The sequence below is a fragment of the Blennius ocellaris genome (assembly GCF_963422515.1).
Source record: "Blennius ocellaris genome assembly, chromosome: 6".
Lineage (NCBI taxonomy): Eukaryota > Metazoa > Chordata > Actinopteri > Blenniiformes > Blenniidae > Blennius > Blennius ocellaris.
This window is the reverse complement of record NC_137655.1, coordinates 17151147-17176038: the sequence shown is the minus strand read 5'-3', so window position 1 is coordinate 17176038 and position 24892 is coordinate 17151147. Positions and strand designations below refer to the sequence as shown.

The 24892-nt window shown below is 40.8% G+C and overlaps 1 protein-coding gene across 5 annotated transcripts in view; it reads left to right on the top strand.

Annotated features, from left to right (window-relative positions):
* The window catches only part of LOC308131839 (dedicator of cytokinesis protein 9), a 76910-nt gene that overhangs the window by 32260 nt on the left and 19758 nt on the right, over window positions 1–24892 (top strand). For all 5 annotated transcript variants that reach the window (XM_080498707.1, XM_080498703.1, XM_080498706.1 and 2 more), the window contains exons 2-22: window positions 1286–1402; window positions 7201–7290; window positions 9783–9865; window positions 11960–12029; window positions 14477–14572; window positions 14869–15003; window positions 17928–18102; window positions 19277–19329; window positions 19977–20051; window positions 20167–20307; window positions 20837–21049; window positions 21177–21299; window positions 21543–21625; window positions 22313–22435; window positions 22677–22756; window positions 22884–23071; window positions 23315–23380; window positions 23475–23567; window positions 23669–23792; window positions 24361–24479; window positions 24773–24859. In XM_080498707.1, the coding sequence (XP_080354833.1) occupies window positions 1286–1402; window positions 7201–7290; window positions 9783–9865; window positions 11960–12029; window positions 14477–14572; window positions 14869–15003; window positions 17928–18102; window positions 19277–19329; window positions 19977–20051; window positions 20167–20307; window positions 20837–21049; window positions 21177–21299; window positions 21543–21625; window positions 22313–22435; window positions 22677–22756; window positions 22884–23071; window positions 23315–23380; window positions 23475–23567; window positions 23669–23792; window positions 24361–24479; window positions 24773–24859 (2334 nt within the window). The remainder of the gene's footprint in view (window positions 1–1285; window positions 1403–7200; window positions 7291–9782; window positions 9866–11959; window positions 12030–14476; window positions 14573–14868; window positions 15004–17927; window positions 18103–19276; window positions 19330–19976; window positions 20052–20166; window positions 20308–20836; window positions 21050–21176; window positions 21300–21542; window positions 21626–22312; window positions 22436–22676; window positions 22757–22883; window positions 23072–23314; window positions 23381–23474; window positions 23568–23668; window positions 23793–24360; window positions 24480–24772; window positions 24860–24892) is intronic.

The following is a 24892-nucleotide window of genomic DNA, read 5'->3' as shown; positions in this document are numbered from 1 at the left end:
GTGTCACTGTTCATTTTTCACTCTGCTGTCGACTTTGCTGTTGGGTTTATCCTCCCGTCCCCTCAAGCTACGAGTGTTGACAGCCTACTTTCCATCTAATGGCCACTGTATCTCTTGCTGCTCATAAGCTTTCCTCTGCCAGTGGGTCAGCGCTTTAACTCATGCAGACACCAGGACGATGCACCATAAATATATAAATATATTAACCTGGTCACATCTGCTGTTAAGATTTAGAAAAACACATCCCAACATTGAAATCTGACTTCTGGTTTTGGATTCTTCTTAATTTAAAGTAAAAAAAAAAAAAATTCTTTGTTACATGTCGCAGAAGATGATCGTGTATGTTGCCCGTTCCTTCGTTTATTCTCACAAACGGCTAAGCTCGTCTCAACCGTCCCACCGATGAGGCAGAGGTATTTTCTCTGCACAGATGAAGCCCTGATAGTGTTGCCACTTGGTGGATAACATAGCATGTCTTGCTGTCAGTGTGGCGGCACAGCTGGACTAAACAGGGTCAGCATGTCAGTCTGCTCTCCGCTATCTGTGGCTTTGACGTTTTATATATAAAGTCCTGCTGTTTTGGTGCCGAGTAAGCATGAACATAAAAACACATTCTTCATTGGGCATGTTGACCATAAACACCACTCATACATTGCTTCTCCACAGTCCTCTCCTTTTCTGTCTGCAAATGATGTGTCACTACTGTGCACTTTTTCCAGGCTTGGGCAGCAGTAACATGAGCTCTAATTCAACGTTAACTTAAAGGACTCATTGCCTGATATCATGAACATCTGGAATGTGACTGAATTGACGATTGGAGAGATTAATTAAAGTTGGTCATGGAACAGCAGTGTATATGTTTGGGGGATGAACTGACTGAATGGAAGACAAATTAAAATCATGAAATACGATTTGTTTAAAAATAAAACATGAATGTAACAGGTATGTCACAGTCCTCTCTGGAGGGATATTTACGCTCCTCGACTGATGACTTTTACTGTTAATGGATCATAATGGCTATTATCAAAACATTTTTAATTGTGAAATTTCTTAGTTCCTACTCGCCCTCCTCACGCAAATCCTACCCTGGGTGTAACTCACCAACCGTGATGCTGACATTAGCTTCTCACTCCTGCCACTGGGCTTTTTTCTGGACAAGTAAAAATAAATAATCTGGAGTTTATTTCCTCCCCCATGTTGCACCTTTAATATTCTGTAACTGTGAAGTACAAACGGGAGTTACCTTGTGTGAAAGGAAGGAACTGATGTTCTTGTTCTTCTCCAGGTGAAACCGAAGGTCATCGAGCCGCTGGACTATGAAAATGTGCTGGTGCAGAGGAAGACGCAGATCCTCAGCGATGTCCTCCGAGACATGCTGCAGTTTCCCCTGGAGGACTTTGAGGTGAGTTTTTCTTCTGTCTCATACTCTTTTTTTTTTTTCTTTTCCGAAAATTAACTGTTTGCACTGTGATTATCATGTCGTCAATATAAAAGTGACACAAGGTCCAATATGCAGCGTCAGCAGTAGTAGTGACAGCGTGTGGACTTAGACTTTTATTGTGCAACACATAGCAGGTAAATCAGTTTATATTTTCTCTATGAATTCCCTCTGCAAACATTCAGGGCTTGAACCATTCACTGTTATCTTTCCTCCATAATTATTTACCCACCCACTTGTGTGTTTTCTTTGTTGTGTTTGTTGGGCTTTTGCAGCCTTTTCCTTCGGCCCAGGCGTGGCTGCTGTTGGGAATACCGGGTGGGGTCGCTCACCGAGGCTTTCCTTTTGTTTATATCCCTCTGTGGTCTCGGGAGAGAGGGGGTCAGGGGCCATCTGTTTAATTGGCTCATTCTGTCTCCGATGTTGTGACAGAGCAAGTGTTATCTGCAGCCACATTGTGCAGGACGCACGATCCCCCACACTTTCCACACTGCCGCTGGAAAATGGAAAATGGAAAACTGGCCCAGTGCTGGTACTTCAGGAAATGAGATGTCTTTGTAGGATGTCCCGATCAAGAGCAGCAATGAGATGCACAGCCCGTCCTTCAGTGTCTCCATGCCACTTTTACTCACAGTGCATTGGAAGTTTTAATAGTATCTTTTCCTGTTTTTGTGCTCCTTCCAGTAAAAGAAGCTGCTATTTCACTAATCCTGATGGCTTGAACAGCCAATGAATGCCCATTTATGAGCGTGGGAAAGCCCAGAGCAGAGATCTAAAAGATGCAAACGTGCTGTGACACGTGCTGTTAAACATTTGCAATAACCAGGTTCATAATGTCATATGTATTTGTTCAAGCTCATGACCTAGGAGATGTAGGGTATTCAGTTCTTTACAGGACTTCTCCTTTATATGTTCTGTTTACATACTTGCAATTTCACGACAGATACTGTGGAGCTTGGCAGGGTTTGCCTTTGGATATTTGCGTTATTAAACACCACCTTTCTGACACTTTGTTTGCTTTCCGCCTTTGTCTGATTTACCTGTTACAGTAAGACTCACAATCACTGAGATGCTGTTTTTATTTGATCTTTTTTTAAATATCAGACAAATCTTGACTTTTTTTGGTTTGTTTGTTTTCTGGTCTGGTGCCGTACAAAGAAACACATCAAACCATTACTTTGATGTGGAGAAAATAGCTAACACAATATTTTGCGTTCAATTGTATTTGTACATCACGTTTACCTTTGCCAAATAGTTTCCAACGTAATTAATGTCAGATTGATCTGACTCATATCTGCGCTTTCAACAGCTGGCTGATGCAAACAATAAGGATGAAAAATCTCTTTCGAGAGGAAATGTCACACTTTTATGTTGATGTCATGCTTATAATAAAGTCAAGACCACTTTTGCCTCACAGCGAGAATGTCCACGGTTCAAATCCAAGTTTGGGGGAGTTTCTGTATGGAGATGCATATTTTCCATTTTCTTCAGCTGGTCAGGTTTCTTTCCAGTCCCACAGGCGTATCAGATGAACTGGTGGATGTAAATTGACAGTAGGTATGAATAACAGTTAACAGTCACACACTCTTTCTGTATTTGCTTTGTGATGGACTTGCGATCTGTCCAGGCTGTGTGTTTTTTTAACCACGTATCGCTGTTATCATCACCATAGGGGTTGGCTGAGATTCAGATGATAGAGCAGATCGTTCTCCAGTACCGAGAAGATCCCTGAACAACTTAGGAAACCGAGCAAAGCATGGAATACAGGGAACCACACTGAAGAACTTCAGTTCAGAGCATGTACACAAACTGAATAATCTATATATTTTACATTTATTACACATAAACTGAAATATATACAGCATTTTGTTGGTATTTATTTTAAGATTTTTCTTAGTTTTGTTTAAAAGAGGCCATAATTATCCAGTTCAATGTTGTGGTTCTCTGGATGTAATCTCAGCTGACGATAAGCAAAAGCAAGGCACACCCTGGACACGTACTCACATTGGCTACTTGTCTTTCGCAGGCAGAACATGCAAATCAAGCCAAGATTTGAATTCATGACCATCCTGTTAGAAAGCAAGAGCGCCATCCACGCAATACCATAATAACATTTTATGTAGAATTTTAAAAAAAAAACAATACTTGGGACTTTGTAGTTTATGTGACAAGAAAATCTTTGTATGTAATAATGGAACTGCTAACTCACCAGCCTTCTTAAATGCATGACAAGGTTAGAATCATATGTCTTTGAGAAATTCTAAATATAATTTTACAAATGCATATTGTATGAATATTATCATCTTCAGTGTGACACATATTCACGGCACAATTTGTTTTCTGTCAGATAATCTGACCTTGAGTAATAGTGTGTATGTTATTGTTATTTGGTAGTTAGAGAAGCACCTCCCATTCACTCTCAAGAGCGTAAATGTGCATTTCTCTGTGAATACAGCAGTGCTTGTTAGGTTGGCAGCTGTGTGTCCGTAACAGCAGGGAAGCCTTGACTCCGTCTTCTCCTGTATCATGCTTTTGTAGTCTGTTGCTATGAACATAACATACCAGCTTCACACACAAACCATATATTGTCAGAGGCTGGCAGGTGATTCTGACTGAGAAGGGGGGGGGGATAAAAAGCACCAGAGGCACGTTGAGTGAACTTAACATCTGTTTCTGGCTCCTCGGACTCGTGTTCAGTCGGGGTTATAATCAGCTCTCAGTGTGTGGCGATGTTGGTCCATGCAGAGATCCCTCAATACACATATAGACGTAAAAGTAGCAGGTGATTGGAGCGAGACCTAAAACACAAAGGGTTTCTTTGTCAGTGAGTTATTTTCGTATGAATCCCCCATCTTGTCTGCATGTTTCTCAGCATTGGAGACCACTGTCAGCTCCCTACCTTATCTTCTCCCCTCTGGCTCATCCAAAGTCATGTGCTGCTTCTTTGTGAAGCAATGTTTATATCATCCCCATCTGTTTTTGATCTGGATGCTGCTGGCATCGTGTGTCAGCTTCACTGTGTGAGGCTTCAGAAGAAATTTGTACGGGATTACAAGAAGAGGGGGGATCTCTTTCCCCATACCCACACTTCGATATGCTCTGTTCATCACAACATACTGATAAAGGTATCAACACTTGTCTTTATGTATATTTACACATATTTTGGTTTTGCAAGATTGTAGTATTTGTGCAAAACATCTAAACCAGGGGCGTCAGCATCATTTTAGTTCAAGGGGGATGTTCACTAAACTGATAATAAAACAAATATGAATCACAAGAACTCAAACCTGAAATTTCTTCTGTGGCGATGTGAACAAATATAAAGTAGCAGTTACTGTTATGGAAGAACTTTGAAGTCACTTTAACACTAGTTATTGTCAGCCCTTTAAGGAGATTGAAACCTCTTGCAGGCTAAATCTGGTCTGCGGGCCGTATATTTGACATCCCTGATCCAAGCCACCATCATTGTTGTTATCTCTGTTAGTAGCCTTACTCTTTGTTCTGCTTGTTGTACAGCCCAAAGAGCCATTAATCAAATCAAGATGTTAGTCTTCCAACAATAAGGAGAAATTATTGGTTTTGCATTCATTTGCTATAATAAACAGGCATCCGACTGACTGACTGATTACGAGATAAAGATAATATGTTATTGTAATGCCACTACAGTAAAGAAGTCAAGCAGTTATTGTTGCTGATGTTTTACTCGGCTCATAGTGAAAGTTGTTGTCAAGCTGCTGTCTCCCTGAACTGAGTTCTAAAGATGGAGCTGCACTTCTATTTCACTGAACTCTTCTGTTTACCAGAATAGGAGGGCCTCATTAGTCAGCCCACCTAACATTCAGCTGTATGTCTGTCATTGGCTTACACACCAGCTATGGGACTGTGGGCCTTTGACCCCCCACCAGCTCCCCTGGCGCCCCACCGTGGCGGCCCACTGCTCCCAGCATGTGTAGTTAAGGTTACCGATGAAGACGACAGGTTACAAATGCAGAGAAGTTATTTCCTCTGAACAATAGCATGGTACATTTCCCTGAAAATGATTGACCAAACGTCTGCTTATCTTAAACAGTCAATCAATCATTAGACAGCTCAGCCACTGTGTGACGGCAACACTTCCACGGTAACGAATTGAAGGAGACGATCAAAACTAAATAAAGCGTAACCTTCCCAACGAGGTCATTTGAACCAGCAAACTAACTCCGCTCATGCGTATTCAAGTAACTAGTAACTGTAATCAACTTCATCTTTTCTGTAGCTTTCACAAACACTGCATGCTTTTCTGGACTGCAATTCATGTTTAACCATTAACTCCGAACTAAGTTGTTCAATATTAATATTATACCCAACAAACATGTAAGCGTTTGACTCAAAGTCCTGTTTTGTCTGTAAAGCCTCCAGAGTTCAGAGGGGCATCTTACTTTAGAAAGTCTTCTTTAGAAAGGTGTATGATATTTTAAGTGAAACGTGGATATCCTGTTCACGCCTGGTTATGGGATTGGTTCACTCAGAGTCCTGCTGTTTTCACTGGTGACTTGTGTCCCAATTAAACGCTTCCCTCTGCCCACATCCTGGCTCCCCGTTAAGTCCACGCATGTCTATTCTGCTGCTCGGTGTGTAAAGATTTTAATCTCCTCTGCAGGAAACCTGGCGAGCAGACAGGAAAGGGAAACTTGAGGTTCCTCAACATGAGCTCAGTATAGATTTGGTTGTAGTTGACGTCGCTGGTGTTCAGCATATTGATATTGGGAGTAAAGGAGGAGTAAAGGGGTAAATTTGCACTTTTGCTGGAAGATATCAGGGTTTCAGACTTCGTTAATGTCCCTAATTTTCTGTGTATCTATTTCCGAAAGTAGTACAACTTATTATATAAAGTGCCATTTCAGGATTATTTGTTTATTATAAATTTGCAACAAATCTACATATTACGTGGTGAACGTTGCTTGTGTTTGTAATGAAAATAATTACTAAACTAATTACATGGATCACCATTCGCTCAACAGACTTAAAGCTTCAATGAAAGGAAACTCGTCTGTATATCTCAGGTTGATGGAAAACAACTGCAGCTCACCCACACAGCTGATGAGCTTTGAGCCTGCACAAAGCCAGAATTGACTCATTTGAGCTTATACAGAGTCGGATGAACTGTACACTCAACGATTGCTGGGAGGGATTATGGGTGGCCAAAGGCACTTTATTTTTTAGAAAGCAAACTAATCCTCTCACAAAGATTTGATAGTGACTGGGTTTAGATCTTGTGCTTTTGAAACCATTATCACAGTCTGAAAAAAAGGAGCTCATGTTGATGAGCATGCAAACAAAACTGATATCATTCCCATGAGTCAGAGTGATTATAAACACACTGGATTATTTTCCAGATCTGTAACACATCCTCTTCTTTGTAAAAGCAAAAGCTTTAATAATGAGCCTGTGAGCATGTTGAACTTGCAGATTTTTGAATTTGGTGGATGTTCTTTTAACTTGTAGTCTCATGGAGTGACGCGATTTTTAGAGAGTGTACACACACACACACACACACACACACACACACACACACACACACACACACCTACACATACATACACACTGACCATTTCTAGCTTCGTCCAGCCACAAACTGTAATACTGAATTAAATGTTTATTGCTTAAGAAATGTCCGCACTTTTACTTTTAATTTCAGTTTTACTACACTGAATAGGTTTTGTGTTCTGCTGTAATGTTTTTGTTATGATTCATCTTGAGCAAACCTCTGCTTTGTTTCACAGATATCAACTTTGCGGCGACACGGGAGAACTCTGTACCCCACAGTCCCTGAAAATGCAGAGCGGGAAGCTCAGAGTCTGTTTGTCCAGGAGGTAAGATGATCTAAAAAGACACTAAACTCCTACTGGCTTCCTTGAATGTGTAATGTTGTCATTCAATTATTCACCATACAGCCTTTAAAATGCAACTCAAAGTGCATATTAAATGATGTGAAGGAAAATGACTGAAATTAAATTTATAAGATTGAAATTTAATTGTTATAGATATTTTAAAAAAACATCACGATCAAGTATATTAAGTAATAATATATTAAGTACACACATCAGGTATAAAGAACACATAAACACAGATGCGGCTGTTAAAGTTGCAATACAAGATAAATTCAAAGGGAACATTGGAACTATATAGGAGCAGTCATAGGACAGATTTGACCTATTGAAGTTAAACTAACTAAATCTTTATTACTTTAGTATTGTCAACATGATCTCTCAAAAATAGACATGCAAAGTGCACACGCCGCAAAGTGTATAAGTGATAAATGTTCACTTATACATCAGCCAATGTATAAGACATAATCTGCACTATATCTGACTAAACTTACGTATTGAATTGTATTTTCAAAAGGTTACATGGAAAGTCTAAGAAGAAAGGTTCAAATACATCATATGAAGCACATATTGTGAGACTGTATCACGTGCTACATATATATATATATATATATATATATATATATATATATATATATATATATATATACATATATATACACGTCATGTGTTTAGCCTCCAGCTGTGTGTGTTTTTTGCCAGTAAAACAACAACTGGGTTCATTAGAGCTCCTTAGAGGCGACATCAGGATTATTTATACTGTTTTGTGAAGAAACACAGGTGCAATAATTCCCACATCTTTTTCATGTTGTCCAGTATCTTATTGTTGCAGTCTGCTTGTCGATGTCTTTAACATGTGAACAACACTTGGCTTTCAGTTCTCTTCATTATCTTTAAATACTAAGAAACTGTTTGGTCGCTGCTAATTTAGAAATATAAGCATGGATTTGATCGCAGTTGTTGCTAAATAATATGATGAATTATGGAACATGGGCACGACTGCCTTGACAGTCTTCGTGAACCAGGCTTCAGCTGGCTGCTGACAGTCTTCTAACCAGGTCAAAGGTCAGTGTTTAGAGGGTCTTCTCTGAAGTCACAGAGATACTAAGACTCCCGGTCAAGTGTGTGACACCAGCAGCACAGCTGTGGAGCTCATCTGTGTTTCCGATCCGTCACCTGATCAGGTTGCATTTCATGTCGCTGCAGGAATAGTTTGTGTATAGGGCATGCATTTTTTTTTTCTGCGGAACAGATAGTGCTGAGCTGCTCCTATCACTGGCTAACAATGAACAGATGTCTCGTTTCCAAGCGAAAGAGGAGAAATATACTCCCTTCTGCACTGTGTTGGTGGACACTCTCCATACACTCCCTTTCTCAATGAATCACTGCCTGGAGACTCTTTTAAAACACATATTATATTGTCCTAATATTTTAATCAGAAACCTCTGCAACACAAATTAATAGAATAATGTAGGGCCTAATCTCCTTTAAAAGGCACTTAAATCACTTGTAGATCTTCTGGAGTCCCACGTCTTTGCATGCAAATGTTTTACATGATCCTGTAATGTTTTTCTCAGGGAAAGTGTTTTAGATAATCAGTTTTCAGGTTTGTTAGTTTTTTTTGTATTTCACCCGTGGAAAAGTAATTTTTGTTCTGGAAAGGACAAACCTGGTTAAAAAAAAAAAAAAGCATTGATATAGAAATCTGTCAGCTGCCTGGCGAGGCTTATCAAACTCTGAGGCTCAGGTTTAAAATGGAAAAGAATCAGCTGTCGTTGAATAATGCCCTTGAAGGGCGACTGTCGGTTGCACAAATAGCCGGGTGATGTTATGCAACGTTTAACATGTGTGGGGTGGGGTCATAATTAAAGCGAGCTGGCAGGTTGTACAGTGTGCACATTTCTCCTCAAACATCAGACAGTCATTATTGAACTTTCCCAAAGTAATAATCCAGCCGCGAAAACGGTTTTCTATAAATGGAGAATTACAAGGGAGAAAGGCAGGGTCATGACCCCTCTTCTGTGGAAAATAGACTATATAATTTGAGGAAATTATAGCCTTCTTGGACCTAACTAATTGACTTGTGTGTCCTGTATCAAACATTTAACAGCCATTCCTCTTAAGCTTTTTGAGCTACTCTCCTGATTTCTTCTATTGGTGGACCTGTTAAAAATTTACTCGTGAGATATTTTTGTTTACTGCCTCACCAAAAAATGAATTAGATTTACTCTCCATTGCCATTTCATGCAGTGACCTAATGTTATTATATTGTGTGCACATGAATTACCAAACTGGTTACAGAAGAGGATTTGTTTTGTTTCACAGTCATGGACAGTGGGGCACCATTTTTGATCTACATCCAATTATACACCATGTCTTATGTTTCACTTTAAAAATGCACTGATGGCTTCACTGCTTCTGCTCTGTGATGAGAAGCTGTTGATGGGTGCTATAATTAATTTGCATCGTCTTTTCAGTGCATCAAAACCTACAAGTCTGACTGGCATGTGGTCAACTACAAGTACGAGGACTACTCTGGGGACTTTCGACAGCTTCCACAGTAAGTTAAAAGCGCCACCGCACACTGTATTCACCGGGGTAATTTGGTCATGCGGCTGGATATTGTTATGAGGGATGAGCAAGAGCAGCTACTCTGTAATGCAGGGATGCAAGATATTTTACACCAAAGCACTCTTTGCACACCCTGTCTCACAGGTTTTAGTGTTGTTAGGTCACACAGACAAGCTGTCACCTATTTTGTTTTCCTCTCCAGACAGAATGTCAGTGTGACTCGATTACAGGGAAACGCAGTGCGCAAATAATTCTCATTTCTGTGTAAAGAAGTGTGCCTTTGCACGCTTGGTAGTTGATGCACGCAGCCAATGTGGAAACCACCCTCATTGCCGGGAAATGGTGTCATCAGCTCCAGCGTCTTCCCTGAAGAGTGTCTCTTTCACCGCCTGTGTTTTAATGTGAGCTGACAGTGACCTTGACAGTACAATAGCTGCAAAATCCTCTGTCGTTTTTAACGCCAGAAACTTCAGAAAAGCGAAACAGTGCGATGCAGACTGATGGCACAACCTTTTATGATATAGGGAATTCTTACCTTTGACATATTTTGATCTTCCAGCAGGATGTGTACACGTTTACAGCCTGCACATGCAATAGAATTAATCCAAATAATGAAAAACTCTTGAGTGTGAATCACTAGTTTACACTCAGGTGTAATCCATAAATCCATAAATTAAGTACATTTTATTGATTTTGCTCTTTTCACAGAGTGAAATCAGAATGTGCTTCACAATAAAGCAGATTACTTCACAATAAGACACACGAGCACATATATTATACCCACTTGGACCAGGCAGGCACCAAAGGGGTGCTGGTCTTTATTTCATTAAACAAATGCAGGAGGAGTAAAACTTGGAGTTTAGGGAATCACACACATCTATGGCGTAATTGTGTATTGAGTCACCAATGAACCGAACAAGCTCGCCCCGAATTGGTTAAAGGAGCCACAGTACACGGAGAGTTTGCTGTCACCATTAATCGGCAGATTTGAACTAGAAACCTTCTGGCTGCGAGGCTCCCCCACACTGAAACATCCATCCATATTCTACAGCCGCTGAACCCTGCTGTTCGCTTTATGAGGGGTTTATTTTCCCCTCAGGCTGCAGATAGGCTATATTGTGCCACAATCCAGAAGGGCTCTATTATTTCCGCTACTATTGGCCTTTTAAACAATATGATGCATCCGTTTGTGTTCTGGATTGTTCTTTGGTGATGGCTATGAAATTAAATGTCCCATAGATAAAATAAAGAAATCACTGATACCTTGATCCCCGTTTAATCCAAGGGTCCCCCATATGCTCAAACTTTAAAAATGTAAATTTTGGGAAATGCTGATGTCAGACCCTTTTTTTGAGTCTGTTTCAGTGACTGGTAGCTTGTCAGATAGAAAAAAAACAAAAAATCACAGTTATTTTTTTGAAAAAGGTCACATTGTCCCTTTTCTCAATACTTCAGAATAATTTGATAAGTAATGATTATGTGAATCATCAGAACTAACTATATTACTCTCGGTTGAATTTTGTACTAAGGCTAACATATCTGATCCCATAAATGTTTTTAAATAGGCCAGGGCTTTTTAAAATGTGTCACACCAAGTGGTAATTTATGAACAAAATAATTATATACTGAATTGTAAGCCATGACTGTGAAAGGCTTTTGAGGTCTTTACATGTAGTAATCCTAGATCCGAGACACAGCAACGGCAATTTCAGCCATAAAAAAACCAGATGTAATAACGGTAATTAATAATTTACCCTCCACCCCCCTAGATTTCTTCGCAAAAATCAAAAGGAGCAAATCATGCTGGAAAAAGGCTTCCCCCTCATGTCAAGATTTTTTCCTGCTTCTGTGCCGCTCTGATGCTTTCCAGCCGCCCGGGGGGGGAGCAGCCCAACCCACATTAGCCGACCACTGAATTAGGCAAACATGCTTTGACTTCAAAATCACCTCCAGAAACTCAATGCATCTTCTTTTTTTTTTTTATTTAGTTTCCAGCAAAATCGTTTCCACAACTTTCCCCAAACCCACAGCTTCACCTAATAACTTGCTGTTTAATATAATAATTCTGTCCTTGTTCTTACAGCAAAGTGTCCAGGCCCGATAAACTTGCCGTCCACATATTCGAGGTGGACGAGGATGTGGACAAAGATGAGGTCAGTTTACGTCTTTACAGCTCTCTCCAAAGAGACGTATTACTCCACTGTTTAATTAGCTTCATTGTGTTCATCTCACAATAAGGTGTTTTTTGGTTGTGATTTTACTCATAATCTCATATACAGCAGCTACAAATCACATAATGTGGATCAAAAATATCTTTATCCAGTCATCACTTGTGATTTTGCGGTCGTAGCTAAGACCAAAGTAAAAGGGTGTTTTGTATTTAATTGTTGTTTTTAAAGGAAATAATTAAGAAGGATTAGACTCATGCCAGCGTACCATGTCTTAAAGACCTTATTTTCCTCCCAACGAGATTTAGGCTCCAATGCAGCATTTGGATCTTTTCATCCTCGGCTAATTCATGTGTGACAGAATGGGTGTGTAGTCTTGCACAGATTAAACGAGTGTTTGTTGTTTTTGGAATGACTTGCAGTAGTTCCCAATAAAGGGGATCATAAATCACCTGACATACTCGCATTTAAAGGGAGTGTTCGAGGCAGCGATGATAAGACAAAGCTGTTGCTCATGTAAATGTTTATCGGAAAAATGCTTTTATGCGCTCCTTGTTTGAAGCGCAGGTCAAACTGCGCCTCCTGTAGGTACCAGGCTATCCCTAATTACGAGCTGAAATAGAATAACAGGGTCTTTTCTTTTTTTTTCTTTTTTTAGACAGCGGCACAGCTTATTGTTTCACTTTGCTTTAATTGTGTGTTGGTTAAAGGGGCCGTGGTTGAAAAAGGTGCATTCCTCAGAGTGGGGAAAAAGCTATTCAGCATCTTCATGGGTCAAAGTCTGTCCTGCTCAGGCTCAGAGTCGACCTCTGACAGGGCAGGAGGGACAGCCAAACTAATGACAGGATCCAAATTACCCTTCCGTCGACTCCCTCCTCACCAGCCACTGACAAAAACAAAAAAAATGAATCTAAAAGGGGAGTTTCCTCAAGCAATTGAAAGAAGAGGATTTAAAGTCTTCCTCAAATAGATCTCCAGAAGGGGCCATTTTGTGTATATGTGTGTGTGTTGTTTCATTATTGTGGTTGTGATTGTGTATTTAAATCGTTCACTGCATTCGTCATGTGGCGTACTTCTTCCTACCAAGTCTTGCATTTGTTGTGTAGAGCAACTATCTGGTGAGGAAGGGTTAGCCCGTCTGTGTTGAGGTCTTCTGGAGCGTTCTGGAATCCAGAGTTGGTAAACCCGTTGACTCCTCTGCCTCTCTGGGGGCCGGTGAATCCCGTCTAGACAATGATGAGCAGAAACGGCAGTAGAGACCCTTCCAGGTGTTTTCCAGCTCAATCAGTAATCCTCCACATTGGCAATATTATAAATCCAGCCAGCACATTTAAAATCTCGGGGGTTTTTTTTCTAGGCTGAATGAAGAGAAATAAGTAATACTGGACCAGGATGGTGACATCTTGAAATCCCATTCACTTCTCTTAGGGATAAAGTTGCTCACCGTGCTCCCTCAAAGCTGGAAATCCAGCCGCGTCCGACACGGACAGGCTGATCTTAACCAGGGACAAGCTGTAAAATCTGCTCCCATCTCCCCCTCCATCGTTCCTCCATCGTTGCTCTCCTAATTGGTTTATTTTTTCAGAACATGAGAGCGGGCGGGTCGTGGTAGCTTCATGTTTGGTCATATGCGAAAAGGCCTGATCTCATTCTCCCCACCTCAGAAGTGAGATGACCGAGTCCATGTGTGTTAAATCTGCTGCTTATTTAGTTTGAGGGTCGGAGTTTGTTTTATGTTCCTCTGCCTGCTTGTTTAGAAATAGAAAGCCCTGCAAAGTGCCGAGCTCTCGTCTTCTCAAAGGAAAAGATCAGAGGCTTTTCGTACGGTGAGACAAGGCTTCGGTTGAACGTGTTAATTGGTCACATGATATCACGTTATGATTCCTGACTGCAGAAACATCCAGATGAAGTCACCTTTAGTCTTTTGTTGTGGGGTTTTTTTTTTCCAAAGCAAAATCTTTCTCAGATTTTGTTAGGAACTCTCTTCACAATAGAGATTTAACATAATCTCACTGGGTAGCGAGATTGTTTGTTCAACACAACATAAATCCAAATTGTGAACATACACAGCATCATCCATAGTGATGATGATTTATGTGTCATTGTAATGTGTATAATGTGTATTGTTTACTGTATGATTGCAGAAATAACTGGTAACAGTTAACTTCTAAATCATATTCCAAGAAAATTCGTATGCCCCTGTACATATTGCATCCTCAGGTGGGGCACAAATATAAGTCAACAAAGCTGCCATATATTTTGTTATGAAAAATTTTTTGGTTTTTTGTTTTGTTTTGTTTGCCTTTGTGTTTTGACTTTACTTCCACTCGACTTCTGTAAATGTATTACAAACTACTAAGACACAAAGGTGAAGATCACTGCTCGATCCTTGCAACTTGTGTTTAGTCATCCCGTGTCTTTGTCCTCTGCAGGATACAGCCTCCTTAGGATCACAGAAAGGAGGGATCACTAAACACTCCTGGCTGTACAAAGGAAACATGAACAGCGCCATCAGCGTCACTATGAGGGTGAGACAGCAGCAGCGAGGACCACGTTAAGAGCTAATTAGACGTATTTCATGTAATCACCAACTGCTGATAAAAAGCCATTGCAGATCACGTGCACAGGTTTCTTTGTTGTTTACCCACTGTCCTGGAAATGTCTCCACTTTTGTCGTCATGGAGAAAGTGTTACTTCAGTGTTACTTCCTCACCACAACAATTCATTGTTCAGGTTTTGGCTAGAATTGCTGGAACTATGCAGTACAGAGGTTTTGCACAACTTTGGTTCCTGGAATTTCATTGTTATTTCTTGTTTTTCCTAGTCATTCAAGAGGAGGTATTTCCACCTGACTCAGCTTGGAGATGGCTCCTATAACCTAAACTTCTACAAGGATGAGAAGATCTCCAAGGAGCCCAAGGGAACCATTTTCTTGGACTCCTGTATGGGTGTAGTTCAGGTACGCTCCACGACACGAAGGTCAGTCATTGTTCAACTGTGACGACCCTGAAAGACCAATAACTGCTTTACAAAACAGGATTTCCCTGCTGAAGTTATTGCCGTTAATGCTGCCTCTGGGTCCCTGATGGAAATTCACACGTGATTTTACCAAGAATAACCTGACAGTACGGTCACGGTGACAAAACTCTTCCAGTCTCTCCATCCTGTGAATGAGTTTCACAACTGAAGTTTTCACCAGGCAAAGAACTGTCCAGACAAATTTTTCTAACAATGATGGACTTCTGCTGAGAAGTATCTTTTCTCCACTTCCATGAAACCTGAGCTCTCTCTCCTCCCCGAGGTCAAGGTTTTCTGCTGACTCTCGGCCAGCGAAACAGTGCAATTGCTGAGGTCTGACTTCCGAGCACTTTCCCCCCGGCCTGGCGATCGATGCCACGTGCTCCCGTCTGACTGCAGTCCAACACTCACAGGGCGCATTATCATATGTCGATCAACTCAATAGATGGAAAGAACCTGATTGCACCTATAAGGCTCCCTCCTGGCATTAATCTGAAAACTGGAGGATTGAGTTTCTATTTGGAGGGCGTCACGGTGGTGCGGTGGCTTGTGCTATCAACTCACAGCAAGAACCGGGGTTTTCCTTTCTGTGTAGAGTTTGAATGTTCTTCCTGTACGTTCGATTCACTCTGCGGACCAAAGACGTTTTCCATTGCGGGAAATTGGTCCAATGACCAATTGAGGACCAATTGCGGACCAATGACATTTTGGGTGAACTGTTGATGAGAGTATGTGTGGCATGTCTCTTTGTCTTTGTCCTGTAATGGAGCTTCAAGCTGGTCAACTTGTACCAGGCCCCTTTACCCAAAGCTATTTATGACAGACTCCAGCTTTCTGCAACTCTCACCTGGAGAAAGTGGACTAAGAAGATAGATGAAAGATTTTCAGAGAGTGCAGATGTTAGGGTGATTGTACCGTCCACTAATTTCCCTGAACAATCAACCTTGTGAAGCCGCAAAATGCTTTGCATGGTTTGATGAACTGTTCATTATTTTCGACTCCGCAATCTTTTTATTCTTCAAATTTTAGGAATAAAATTCCATGTGCATGCGTTGATTTTCTCCAGGTACTCCAGGTTTCATCCCTCAGCCCAAAACTATGTGTTTGAGGTTTTTGGTGACTCTAAATTGTTGATAGCTGTGAATGTTCAGGGTGTATCCACCGAGAAGTTTTCTTAAATATTTGTCACTATTTCATCTTTTGGTATGAGTTGAACTATTACGTTGGTTCCTTGGCCTCACTTCAATCAGATAACTTTTACGTCATCTTTTTACTACTATAATAATGAATAATTGTGCAGCTCAGCTCTCTGGAACTTTCTTTCTTTCTCTCAGCACAGTCTCTGACAATCATCTTGAGTGTGATGAAGGAAAAAAAATGTTTTTCTTGGTGAAAGTTTTCCAATGTGTTAAAAAAGTTTATGCGTGATGGATTTCCACATGCTTTGACAATCATCATCAGTATTTCCCATGCTACTTCCTGTCAAATATTTTTTGATATATATTCAATAGTGCGATTACCATTAAGATGTGATCTTGCACTGCCTCCGAGTCGTCGTCCCATAATGGAAGATGTGTGTAAAAGTTATGCATTCCCATCATGGAAATGCTCTCTCTCCCTTTCTAACAATGCCCAAACTCTCTTTCCTTTGTCTCGTCATTGCACACTAATAACAGAGGCTTCACTCCAACGATTTATCCGTCGCTTATTTACGAGCAAACTGCTAATTGGCCCTAAAGCGATTCAACAGCAGTGCGCCGCCGCTCACCCCCGCTCGCTGTGTGTCTCGGCTCTGTTGTATAACTTAACCTCCAGAAGAAAAGTGCTCATTGAGTAGAACTGCAGAGGTGTAATGCTGGGATGGCATGTGGTGTGACTTCATACTGAGCACCAATCTGCTCCTTGTTAAGATGCCCGCATATGCTCAAGCACATAAGGCATTTCTTACAGCTTAATTAAGCGACCTCTCTCTGGATATTTATATTAATTTATTATCTAATCTCCCAGAGTTGTTGTGTGTATGTGCTGCGGTATTTTCGGCGAAATTAAAAACAAACCCTCATACCGTGTGTTTATCTACAAGACTACATTTTTATGTTTGTCCTAAACGCCCCTCTTTGTGTTTACTCAATCAGCCGGCAGATATTGACTTTTCCTCCCCATTACTCCCACTCTGCACTTTCTACATACAGAGATAAACAAAGCATAACAATCCACTGCCTGGCGAAAACGATGACCTGACCGCCCCATTTTTTATTCTGGAAGAATAATGGGAAAATACAACAGATACATTTCGGCAGAGTCCCGCTGTCACTCTTAAACTGCCCTTTTAGTCTGATTTCTCTGGTTCTGATTGGCTGTAATTGAGTCACATAAAATATGGCCGTGTCATTTTTCATGGCTGCAGACAAGTTGCAGTTCACCTCTGCAGACGCGGCTCATTTTCTGACAGTTTCACTCTGCATCTCCATCCCTATTAGACACATATGGAAATATGCCACTCCTCTTTTAATTTTTTTGTTCCCACCTTTTTTCTTTGGATCGTTCAATAAATCCATTTATTTGCCTTTATCTTTCCAAAACAGATACTCATTGGTGTTTTTTTAATCTGTTCGGATGGAAATTTACTAAAAACATTTTAGATTTTCAAGTGTATAATAGCAAAACAGCTAATGTTGTAAAGTTTTAACATAATACAGACAACCTCAAGATGACAGTGGGCTTCTAACAAGGGATATGGTGGCTTCTCAGTCCAATTCTTAATACCAAGCAGCTTGAACTGATCTACTGTCAGTGATTATTAGAATCTTAATCTGAACCATCTTTCTGTATTTAAATTTTTTTTTTTTTATTTCACTTCTGCAGAACAACAAGGTTCGGAGGTTTGCTTTCGAGCTGAAGATGCAGGATAAGAGCACCTACCTGCTGGCTGCAGACAGCGAGGGAGAGATGGAGGATTGGATCAACACACTCAACAAGATCCTGCACAGCAGCTTTGAGATCGCTATGCAGGAGAAGAGAAATGGAGACATTCACGACGGTGTGTCCAACTGCCTGTCTGCCTTTTTTCCATGTATATACCTTCTCAAACTAATGGCCTGACTGTTTTTTTAGAACCAAAGTGATCTCTTCTTTGGGGGGGGGGGGGCAGCTATTTATGATGCTGAACCACTTCAATATACAGCATCTGTCATTCGTCAACAAGTCAAGTTTTATGCTCAGAGCATAATAGTGAGTTTGACTAAGGCTGTTTTATTTACCCTACATCACAAGAAAATGTCATTTTCAAATTGCAAAGTTTCTGTACTTAATTTAATAGAAAGACTAAGTAAATCTGTAAAGAAAATGTTTTTAAAAACATTTAAACAATGGCTTTTTAAAGAAACAACACAAAAAGTTTTTGAATAGTTGAAGTTTTGGTTTCGAATTAATAACCTTCCTAACCAAAGTTTTATGTATGATTGAAGTTGTATAATTCTAGTTTCATCTGAATATTTTAAACTTAAAAAAGGGCATTTTACATCATTTTTCGTCTTCTATCAGTTTTAGACCTATTGGATATAAAATAACTATAAAAATAAAAACACCACAAAAGGACAATATAATCTGCCTCCTCTTTACAAAAAAAAAACAATCTATTAAAATATTATTTACTTAGATGAAATATCCAGTCAGTATGAAAACTACAGTAATGAGCTGAGTTCCAAGAATGAGCAGTTCTAATGAACCACTGAATAGATTTATTATCATTATTAGTGTATTTGCTCTGGGTTAGATGATGTTTTTTAAATTATATGTTGTAATTCACACCGACTCTCTGAGTCCTGCCTCACTTCTTCTCTCTCGTCTGTGGAGTTGTGATACGAGACCACCCAGGCTTTTAATACTCACCTCCTGTCTCATAGAAGGCTTAGCTGTGGAGGAGCCAGGCTGATTGCCTTTGCATTAAACGCTCTGCTAATCTGCCTAACTCTTTCAGCTTTTATTAATCATCCTTTCCAATGTGAGGGGGAAAAGAAAGCGATGAGAAGATCTGGGAACTTTCTGACAACATCAAGTATCCAGCTTTCAATCCTGATCCATTCCCGCACATTTTAATTACTGTTTACTGAACTTGTCAGTACGCGATTAAGGAGGTTTTACAGCACCAGCCGAGTTTTCTCATATTCTCGATCTTTGCTCTAAATCCACCATGTTTTTGTGTTTTCTAATAGATGATGATCTTGGAAAGTCAGACAGCTCCTCTGGCAGCATGGACAGCTTTCAGGTGGGTCTTAATACTTTCTCAGCTGGATGCTCATTCATTCAGCACAAGTCATTACATGGAGTTAAACCTCTACTCCTTGTTTAACTTGTGAGGAAAAAAAGCCCTCTCTTGCCACAAACATGTGGCTTGAATTTAGGTGTAAGAGTTAGAGGTTACACACCTAATTTCTGAGTGATTTTTGGAGATCTGGAGTGACTTCATCTCCAGATCTTTGTCTTTTCAGGGTAATATTTAGCATGGATTTTCATCTCAGAGTGGTATTAGAGGGGTTATCCAAAATTCAAATTGAATGTATGCAGTCATGGAAAAATCGGACACTTTGAGGATAAACACATCTGTATTATTCACATTTTAAAGGTTTATCCAACACTTTCAGGGGAAAAGATTTTCATGTTGCCATAGAACTGACTGGTACAATGTTGTAATGCGACATGTGGAGAGAAACCATTTGAAAACAGCTCGACAGGCTACAGTGTGCTTCATTAAAGTGTCTGCTGGCACCACTTGACGAGCTCCACTTAACCTCCAGACCGGTGTGAATGACAGAAAATGTTCTAATGATAAAACCAACTGCATCCCACAAGTGGTGCTGCTGATGTTTCTGGCAGTTTGTGGTTCAGTTGAGGAAATACTTTTCTTCTCCTCAGAGTACAAGAGATATCGAGTCCAGGATGAGGAGCGAGACGAGATTGAAGCTATTCACCCTGGATCCAGACACGCAGGTAATTAAACACAAATCACAGTGAGGTTCATTTATTCCCCAGTGGTAATAAGATATATCCTAACAATGGACAAATGAAACACAATTTTTTTTGTTTTCCATTTGCTTTTTCTTAGAAACTCGATTTCTCTGGAATCGAGCCAGACGTGAAGCAGTTTGAGGAGAAGTTTGGGAAGCGCGTTCTCGTAAACTGCAATGATCTTTCGTTTAATCTGCAAAGCTGTGTGGCCGAGAACGAGGAAGGACCGACAACAAACGTAAGACTGATCATTTTCTACCCACATTCTACCCAGAATAACAGAAACATCATTATCTTCCTGACTGAAAGCGGATGAGATGGTTTGTTTCCGCGCCGGATGGACTGCTCGTTATTTGAGCCGCTGAAAGTCTCTGTTAGCATAACAACCAGGCTCCAGGCTCAGGAATGGTGGACAGGCCGTGTAATGAAGTCTAATGTCCTGCTGTCCCGCCCTCCAGAAGCTCTCAATTAAAGACTTGCTGTGCACTGTCTGCACGAGCTATAGCGCCTCAAAGATGTGTTCAGCAATCTCACGCCTCCAGAAATTGAAAATAAATATTCACAATGTAATTCATTTAAAAAAAAGTATTGATTAATATGATCAATAAGTCAGATTTAAAACTAATTATTTTGAAATGTATGTGTGAATGTAATGGATGAATGCATTAAGGACAGATTTGAAGGATAAAATCAGCACAACAAGCTATCCAGTCTAAATAATGATGGTATCATTTGTCCGTCTAATGCTTTTCCTTCTGCTCTCTCAGGTGGAGCCGTTCTATGTCACCCTGTCGCTGTTCGACATCCAGAATGGCAGAAAAATCTCCTCTGACTTCCACGTTGACCTGAACCACCCCTCTGTCAGGGGCATGGTGCCCAACAACGCCAGTCAGTACATGAACGGAGGAGGGGACGCCCGTCCAGAAGGTCAACGGTTAATCCACGGCGTGCCGGAGGCAGCCATGCAGTATCCCAGACAGGTGAATGAGTAATGAAAGAACTCCTCAAGGAAACTCTCCTCGGCTAAATAATGACTCCACAAATCAATTTGAAATCTATTTGTGCATGTTCAAAGTAATTTTTCAACCTTGTGATTTGTTTCGACAGGGAGTGTTCTCGGTAACATGCCCTCACCCGGATATCTTCCTGGTGGCACGCATAGATAAGGTGCTCCAGGGAGGAATCAACCACTGTGCCGAGCCGTATATGAAGAGCTCCGACTCCACTAAGGTACTAACCCGGCCAAATGTCTCTTGACCAATCCCCTCACAAGATATCAGATAGTACACATTCGAACCTGTTGCACATAAACGTCATCTTAGGCGGCATATTTGTGGTTGTGCACCCTTGGGGGAGTTTTTGATGCATGTGTGTGTTTCTGTATGATTCGTCGCAGCATGTGAAGTACTGTTACAGTGTGAGTAATCAGTTTGTCATTTGCACTGTGGCTTGAATCGCTGTCTTTTCCACTAGGTGGCACAGAAGGTCCTGAAAAATGCCAAGCTGGCCTGCAGCCGACTCGGCCAGTACAGGATGCCTTTCGCCTGGGCAGCAAGGTGCGTCATCATCACTCTATCATTCAAAAGATACATTAATATTGATTAAAAAGTTTCAAGCGCACTCACTTTTAGACCAGTATTTGTGTTTGACCCTTATCTAAACAGAAAAAATACACTGAGGATATAAATGAAAAGTAGTTCCAACAGTTGATATAAATAAAAGATATGGATGATTGCAAATTGACCTGATTTAAAAGGGAATTACCCAGTAAAAACAGCTATATTAAAGATGTCTTCCCTTGTACATTTTGACCTTATAGTAAGAAACTTTGGAACACAATAATAATCCATTAACCTCTTTATTTGTGTGCATACAGCACACAAGCTCACCACACAAAAATAACTGGCAATATCTCTAAAGGCAAACTATTCCATCAACAGGACCCATTTCAGCTTGAAAGTTATTGGGAAATCGTAAAAACAATGTGGATGATAATTTCCAATGCATTTATTTGGTGAAATATTGATTTCACTTTGACAATATTTGACAATTTTTGAAGACAAAAACAACCCGTCACAATAGGGGAAAAAAATGTAAATACATGAAATTGTGATTCATTCATGTATTCAAATGCTGAAGTGTTAATGAACATTCTTCATCCTGTGACGTTCATACTAGCACTGTTGCAGGCACATCCACAGTAGGACTTTATGCGACTGAGTTTTCTTTTGTCTTTCTTGCAGGACCTTGTTCAAAGACGCTTCAGGGACACTAGATAAAAGTGCTCGATTCTCACCTCTGTACAGACAGGACAGCAACAAGCTGTCCAACGACGATATGCTCAAACTGCTCGCTGACTTCAGAAAGTATGTCATGTATCACTGAGACCATTCTTTCTTGTCGAGAGTCTGACTTGTCTCACAGATGAGCTGGAGAAGAAATGTGTGGGGGAAAAAAAAAGAAAAAGATATTGGTCTGTTTTTCAAAAATGAGGAAGTTTTCAGCACATCTGTGAAAGTCATCCTGTACTGTTTGTTTCTGGGCATTTGAAGGCTGCCCGTCTCTCTCAGCCTTCACCAGAGGCTTAACTTGTTTTCCTTCCCTCAGGCCGGAGAAGATGGCCAAGCTGCCTGTAATCCTCGGAAACCTCGATGTTACTATTGACAATGTAGCCCCCGACTTGACAAGTAAGCCCTCGCAGTTCAGTCCACCGAGCCAACATAAGAGATGAAAGATGTTCCAGCTCAGACCAGACTGGTTAGTCTGTCTGCGGGCTATTTATTTGGTCTCCCTCTCCTCTGCTCCTGTATTTAGATTGTGTTACCTCATCCTACATTCCTGTGAAGCAGTTTGATGTCAGCGAGAGGACCAACATCTTCTTTGAAGTGGAGGAATTTGTGCCGTGTATTGCCAAATGTTCTCAGCCTTTCACCATCTACAACAATCACCTCTATGTCTACCCGAAGCACTTGAAATACGACGGCCAAAAATCATTCGCAAAGGTATCGATGCCATCTGTTTTGCAGGGGGGTTTTGTGAGTTCACCGACACGGGAGCGGGGATTCTTATTGCTTTGTGAGCTGATCTGAAAGGGAACTTTAACTTTTTTACGCACCATGGAGTTGTGGACAGATTCTCTGTCGACTTTAATCAGCAGACATGTTTCTTGTGGTCAGAAGTTATGACAATTTTATCTCACAGTGTTACTAACTGGGACGGTTTTTCCTCGCTGCGTTTGCCCTCAGGCTCGCAACATAGCTGTCTGCATTGAGTTCAAGGACTCAGATGAGGAGGAGGCTGTTTCACTTAAGGTAAACTTTGAAGTGTGCTGCAATAGTTCAGAAATTCCTCAGATGTCGGTCGTGTCCAAAAATAAAATAATGAGCTGCTGTTACCATTCCTCAGTGCATCTATCGCCGGCCTGGAGGACCATTGTTTACCAAAAATGCCTTTACCTCAGTATTACATCACCAGCACAACCCTGAATTCTACGATGAAGTAAGAAAGCCCGATGTTTGGAGGGTTTTTATATCCACAACGTATGTAAACGTTCGTCCTATGTATGCACAGTAATGAGACGACGCTTGCTTGTGTCAAAGTTTAAGATTGAGTTGCCAACCCAGCTCCATGAGAAACACCATCTGTTCTTCACCTTCTACCACGTCAGCTGTGACAGCAACAGCAAGGCCAGCACCAAAAAGAGAGACCTGGTGGAGATGCAAGGTGAAAACACTCATTCTCCCAGGAGTGACGCTGCTGAGGCCGACCTGTTTTAGAAATTACCGATATTTATTATTTCTTCAGACTTCCTTCATATAATCTATCAAGCAAGACTCAACTACATGAACTAAAACAAAATGCTTGGCATTGACAAAGAAGATTTGGGAACTTTGTTTTCCAATATGTCTTGCTAACAGATGTACCTTTTAACACGGGGATAAACAGGCTTTCCAAAGGGGATAATATTCACTCCCGAGAAGCATCATTACAACAGAGATTCAGACCCAACAACACAAATTTTCTTTCTGTTATTGTTTGTCATTTATCAAATGACATGCTGGTTGTAACCCAAGTCACTGATTTACAAAACAATACATACAAGTGAAATGTCATGAGTATGTTGCTCATTTTCATATTGACAATTTAGATTTACAATATGCAAATTGACAGATATGTTTTCACCCGGTGTCACACTCTAATGAGTACCAGAAGCTTTGTTGCATGTGGTGTGTCTCTGTGTTCTTAAATGGCAGATTCTCAGCTGCCCCGTGTTCTTTGTCTCTGCCCTCAGTGGGCTACGCCTGGCTCCCCCTGCTGAAGGACGGCCGGGTGATCATGAACGAGAGTCAAATCCCCGTTGCTGCCAACCTGCCTGCTGGATACCTCAGCTGTCAGGAAGGTGCCGGCAAGGTAGAGCAAAGGCCTCGGAATTATTCAATGATGACTTTGCGGCTTCATTTCCTCAGACTGCAGTCATTTTGGTGCAGGACCGTTGAAGTCATGTTTGTTCGGGCATTTTAGAGATAAAAGATGTGATGTCAGCAAGTTTTGACGCCAAAGTGCATGCTTAGAGGTTAATCAGATTGTAGATCTTATTTATGATCTCTGAGAGATGATAAATGCATTTGCATATCTAAAGATAACGATTGAATATACTACAAGAAATTAGAGCTTCAGATAAAGCGTTATTTCCTGTGTGACAGCATGCGGGTCCCGAGGTCAAATGGGTGGATGGAGGAAAGCCCTTATTTAAGGTGTCCACACACCTTGTGTCCACAGTCTACACTCAGGTCAGTGATCCGTCAGCAACGATGTTTCATCAA